Source organism: Colobus angolensis, unplaced genomic scaffold, assembly GCF_000951035.1.
Source record: "Colobus angolensis palliatus isolate OR3802 unplaced genomic scaffold, Cang.pa_1.0 Scaffold141, whole genome shotgun sequence".
NCBI classification, from domain to species: Eukaryota; Metazoa; Chordata; class Mammalia; order Primates; family Cercopithecidae; genus Colobus; species Colobus angolensis.
Genome location: NW_012114500.1, coordinates 515,621 through 521,620, shown reverse-complemented (window position 1 = coordinate 521,620; position 6,000 = coordinate 515,621). Strand labels below are relative to the sequence as shown.

General features: G+C 34.9%; 1 protein-coding gene across 4 annotated transcripts in view; it reads left to right on the top strand.

Moving 5' to 3' along the window:
* The window catches only part of LRRC39 (leucine rich repeat containing 39), a 36,285-nt gene that overhangs the window by 26,075 nt on the left and 4,210 nt on the right, over positions 1–6,000 (top strand). For all 4 annotated transcript variants that reach the window (XM_011935173.1, XM_011935174.1, XM_011935172.1 and 1 more), the window contains 3 exons: positions 661–797; positions 2,710–2,855; positions 3,822–3,974. In XM_011935173.1, the coding sequence (XP_011790563.1) occupies positions 661–797; positions 2,710–2,855; positions 3,822–3,974 (436 nt within the window). The remainder of the gene's footprint in view (positions 1–660; positions 798–2,709; positions 2,856–3,821; positions 3,975–6,000) is intronic.

The window sequence follows — 6,000 nt, the reverse complement described above, 5'->3', positions numbered from 1 at the left end:
CCCGTCTCGGCCTCCCAAAGTGCTGGGATTACAGGCTTGAGCCACCGCGCCCGGCCAAGAAAGATTATTTTTATTCCTGTGCTATTTTATCTACCTGCAGATGTACTTTTTATTAAGATTTTTTTGGACACATGGAATAAAGACCTCTTTATACAGCCCTCAACCTTGAGAAATTTTAAACGTTTAATCTAAATTGAAGCTTCTAGAGGATTCAAGTTTTGGATTTCCTGAGGTGATTCAAGATGAGAGTTCAATGAGAGAAAAGCCTCTTTGGAAATATCCTGTAGATTCTCGATACAATATTGTCAGCTCAGCTATTCCTCTTAGGAATAGCTTCAATAGCCTTCCACAGGTTGAAGGCAATAAAGAAAACAAGAAGATTCCTCAGATGGGAAAAAAAAATCTGAATAGAAAATTTCTCAGGATTTTGTGTAGATGAAACAAAATGAAAATAGTTTTGGATTTTTTTTTTTTCCTATTGCATGGATAAATTTGTCCCTTGTTTGAAGAAGGGACAGGACACAGACTGGGAAAAGGGAAAAACTAAGAACTCCAAATTTGCCAATACCAAACTGGCAAGTAAGCTATGCTGTAACACTTTAATAACTATAAACATTATTTTATATCCAACTCCTCTCTATTGTATATTATTTTTTATAGGACTGCTTACTAGGCTTCAGGAACTGATTCTTAGCTACAACAAAATCAAGATTGTCCCCAAGGAACTAAGTAATTGTGCCAGCTTGGAGAAACTAGAACTGGCTGTTAACAGAGATATATGTGATCTTCCACAAGAGGTTAGAAAGATATAAATGCCTATGACTGTATTTTCCATCTGCAGTAGTTGACCTCTCAATGTGTGGTTGTTAACAATAATAAAACTAATGAGAAAATTCTATGTATTTCAGAAAAAATATTTTGGGAAAACCATTTCCATAAGTATAATGCAGGTTTTTAATTGGAGAAAGATTTAGTGTAAAAGATACTTCTATTATTATCACAGTACTGACATCATTTGTTAAACTGTGATCTCCTTGAAGACCAGGGTGAGAGTTGTATTATAGTCTCAGAATTGAGGGCAGAGCCTAGGTTGTAGTGATTCCTTAAATGTTTTTTAAATTAATAAATGGTTATCATAAAGCACAGACAATGTGGTGATAGCAATAGGACTGGAATGCCTTCAAACTTTGATTTGGTATGATGTCTTGTTATTGGTTAAACCAAATTGATCATATAAAAATAAAGACATTTGTATTACTTTTTGAAAATATTTAATGCTCTTAGAATCAGTGAAGAAGTTTCCATGGGGCTCTGGTTTTGAAAACAATGACTCTACAAGATAAAAGTTAAGAAAAATAATAAAATAAAATAGACTATTCCCTTCTCCCACTTTATCTTAATTAGTATATCAAACTTCTCTTCCAAAACAGCAAACTTGTCACCAACAATTGTTGCTCTTGCAAATAAAACATAGTATATACATATACATTATATCTTCTAATAGTTCAATTTCATGAAATGTATACCCTTGTGTATTAATCTCTTCTCACACTGCTGATAAAGACATACTCAAGACTGGGTAATTAATAAAGAAAGAGGTTTAATGGACTCAGTTTCACGTGGCTGGGGAGACCTCACAATCATGGCAGAAGGCGAAAGGCATGTCTTACATGGCGGCAAGAGAGAATGAGAACCAAGTGCAAAGGGAAACCCCTTATAAAACTATCAGATCTCATGAGGCTTATTCACTCCTATGAGAACAGTATGGGGGAAACCACCCCCATGATTCAATTGTCTCCCACCAGGTCCCTCCCACAACACATGGGAATTATGGGAGCTACGATTCAAGATGAGATTTGGGTGGGGACACAGCCAAACTATACCACTTTGCATACAATAAAAATGATAATATGGATAATTTCTTACACATACAAGAGGGTCAATAAATATTTTATTTCTAACTCATATGTTTTTGTTTCTGTGCTGGCTCCATTATTATAAAAGCTATGTGATTTTGTACAGTATAACCAGTCTTTTTTTGGGGACAGGGTCTCACTCTTTCACCCAGGTTGGAGTACCATGGTGTTGATTCTGGCTCACCGCAGCCTTAACATCCAGGGCCCAAGCAATTCTCCCACTTCAGCCTCCTAAGTAGCTGGGACCAAAAGCTTGTGCCACCATACCTGGCTAATTTTTAAATTATTTTGTAGAGACAGGGTCTCACTATGTTGCCCAGGTTGGTCTCAAACTCCTGGACTGAAGTGATCCTCCTAACTAACAATTTGCCTACCAAAATGCTAGGATTATAGGCATGAGCTACCCCTTTCCTCCACCACTATTATTTGGAAGTTAAATTTTGAGTTTTCCCATACAATTCTCAACTACTGGATCAAAGGAAAACATGATAATGGGTGCTTACTCTCAGCGAAAAAAGGGTTTTGCCAGGCACATTCTATAAACCCTTGAACCTGGTGATTATGAAAGATAAATTTTCTTCGAATAGATGAGCTTCCTATGAGAGTTTTACCCTTCCCTGGAGGTTATTTAGCTTTATATTTATTTTTAATTTGTTGTGGACTACTATGACTAAATAAAGCCCAAGTAAAATGTGAACATTCCTGGAAGTGAAATATCGCCTTTACCAACGTGAGTCTTTTAGTAGTTTACATTGTGGACATTTATTTTGAAAAACTTTTCTTTCTTCTTCAGCTCAGCAATCTGCTAAAACTTACTCACCTTGATCTGAGTATGAACCATTTTACTACAATCCCTCTTGCTGTGGTGAATATGCCTGCCCTTGAGTGGCTGGACATGGGAAGCAACAAACTTGAACAACTTCCTGATACTATAGAAAGGTAAAAGAAATAACTCTTTATGCTAATGATAAATGTCTTGAAATGTCTTATAAAAAAACTAAGCAAGACAAATGGGATCTCGAGCATAATCAATCATGATAGGTCCAACTAGTTTGAAATACACTGTTTTAACAGAATATTTTCATTTGTTCCAAGTAAGTAAAAGGGTTTGGGAAGAAGAAAAAACTGGCTTTTTTCAAGTGATCCACCTGCCTCTGCCTTCCAAAGTTCTGGGATTACATGCATGAGCCACCACGCCTGGCCAAAACTGGCTGACTTTGAGAAATTAACAAGAATATGCCACAATAACCACCTTGCTTAGTATATGCCAAGCACTTCTATGCAATTTACAAGCGGATGAAGAAACTAATGACAGAGATGTTAGCTAACTTGCTCAAGTTAGTAAGTGGGCAAGCTAGGATTTGAACCTAGGCAGCCTGGCCCCAGAGTCCATGATGTTAAGCATTATCCATACTGCTTTGCTATAAATGGGCATATTAATCATTTGATTGTTCTCTTAAGACTCTAACTCAGATTAGGTAACATTTACAGCAGTTTTTCTTCAAGAAATCCTATGAGAATAGTGAACGAATTCTAGAATATGTTGATTTGATTTCATTTCTATTGCCATATGATATAAGAGTTGTACTGTAGAGATGCATTTCCTGATGTGGTTTCTCTAATAACCAGGTAATGTGATGTCAGTTAACTCAGTAAGTATACTGGTTAAATATGTTGTAAAAGACATTTGATTTTCACATAAGAACCAAAGGCTGGGTGCAGTGGCTCACGCCTGTAATCCCAGCACTTTAGGAGGCTGAGGTCGGAGGGTAGCCTGAGCTCAGGAGTTCGAGGCCATCCTGGGCAACATGATGAGACCCCTGCCTCTTAAAATTATTTTTTAAAACTCCAAAACCAATGTTTTCATATTATACATAATTAATTGCAGAAACCTTAATTTTTCAGAATGCAAAACCTACATACATTATGGCTGCAACGAAATGAAATAACATGCTTGCCTGAAACAATCCGCAATATGAAAAATCTGGGTACTCTTGTTCTCAGCAACAATAAACTGCAAGATATTCCAGTATGCATGGAAGAAATGGCAAATCTGAGGTAAAAAGTTGTAGGCACAAAAGTGAAAAACCTTGCTTTCTGGCTGCAGAAAAAAGTAATGTAGAGAGATTGTTATTAATAAATTTCAGTTGTTATTTACATGAATGGATATTTAAAAAATCTTTTCCAGTGTTGAAATTCTACAACTTGATGAATAGAATTCATATAACACTGGTCTATTCAAGAAAGAATCCTTAAAACTAAAGCAGTTTGGGATTTATTAGCTTTAAGAAGTGTCCTCCATTTTAGATGTTTATCAAAGGTCTTTTATGGGAAAGAAAGTACATGTATGAAATAATAAATGCGTGACATAGTAATGTTGGCTCTGAACAAACTTTCGAAAACTTGGTTGACAAAATTTTGAATCAACTGAAAAAAGCATGACTTGAAATCTCTGAATGCCTTAGTTCTCAGTATTATCATTCTTTTTTGAATTTCTTATTAAAATATGTAGTTTTTAAGACTTTTTTTGACAGTATTATGTAATTTTTTAGCATGGGTAGATGGGAGTGTCACTTGTATGTTATCATACAGCTGACATGTATTTTTGTCATCTTAGTTTCATGCTATGTATGTACTATAACCAACCTATTGCCTATGAGAAACATGTAAGATAAAATATTTACAGCCATTGTTACAAGTTTATAGTGTATTTTTCTATCTTGTTTTACAAGTATGTTATATAACATACAAAAAGAATTTTTTTCTTGATTGAGAAAAGGATACAAAATGCAAAATCCACAATTTTGATAACTGAAAATTGCCAATTGTTTTGCAGTACTTTATTATATTGGGTGTCTTGTCTTTTTTGGGCTTTTAGCTAGCTAACGAATGAATACATTAGACAGTTTTGGGTTTTAGTTGGGATTTTATATAGCTTGCCTTTTAATTCTTTGGTTCTTTGCTGTTTCTATTAACCCACAGCATTATTTTAATAAATGTTATAATACCAACCTAAAAAAAAAAAATGTCCTCTGTTGGTGACAAATTCATGAAAATTATACAGCTAAAAAAACTTCATTCACAACATAAAAATCAAAAGCGTAAAAGTGTTTATTTCCTAAATAAGTACAAATGGACACAATTATGTTACTGATAGGAAGCAGATATATTAGTCAGGAGTGGTGGTGCATGCCTATAACAGCTACTCGGAAGGCTGAGGCTGGAGGATCACTTGAGCCCAGGAGTTTGAGGTTGCAGTGAGCCAAGATTGCGACACTGCACTCCAGCTTGGGAAACAGAGACTATTTCTTAAAAACAAAAAACAAAAACAAACAAAAAACCACTAGATATAACTTTTTATTAAGTACTATCAAAACTGTCAAGTATTTTTTCTCTGTAAAAATTATTTTAGATTATTTTAGGTTGCTTGTACGTCTTCTTTTGAGAAATATCTTTTCATGTCCTTTGCCCGCTTGTGGGGTTATTTTTTTTCCTGTTGAGTTGTTTGAGTTCTCTGTAGATTCTGGATATTAGTTCTTTGTCAGATGTATAATTTACATATATTTTTTCCCATTCTGTAGGTTCTCTATTAACTCTGTTGAGTATTTCTTTTGCTGTGCAGAAGTTTTTCTAATTAAATCTCATTTGTCTATTTTTGGGGTTGTTGTGTTTGCTTTTGAGGTCTTCATCACAAATTCTTTGCCTAGGCCAATGTCCAGAAGAGTTTTTCCTAGGATTTCTTCTAGGATTTTTTACTGTTTCAGATGTGACATTTAAGTTTTAACCCATCTTGAAAGCTCCCTCAAGCATTTTTCTTCCAAAACTTAATCTTCTGACAATTGAGAATAAGAGAATACCCACTAAAACCCAAAACTTCCATAACCAAATAATTCATTTATTCACTTGTTCAGCAACTACCTGCCTTGTACTGGGTGGTGAAGACACAATGATAAGTAAGATGAAGGTATATAAAATATGCAGAAACTAAGTTCATAGCACCAATTTTATATTTAAGATATGTTAACATGGCTCTTAGAAGTTAAGCTGTATTGCATGAAATATATGCTGTAGGCCGGGTGCGGTG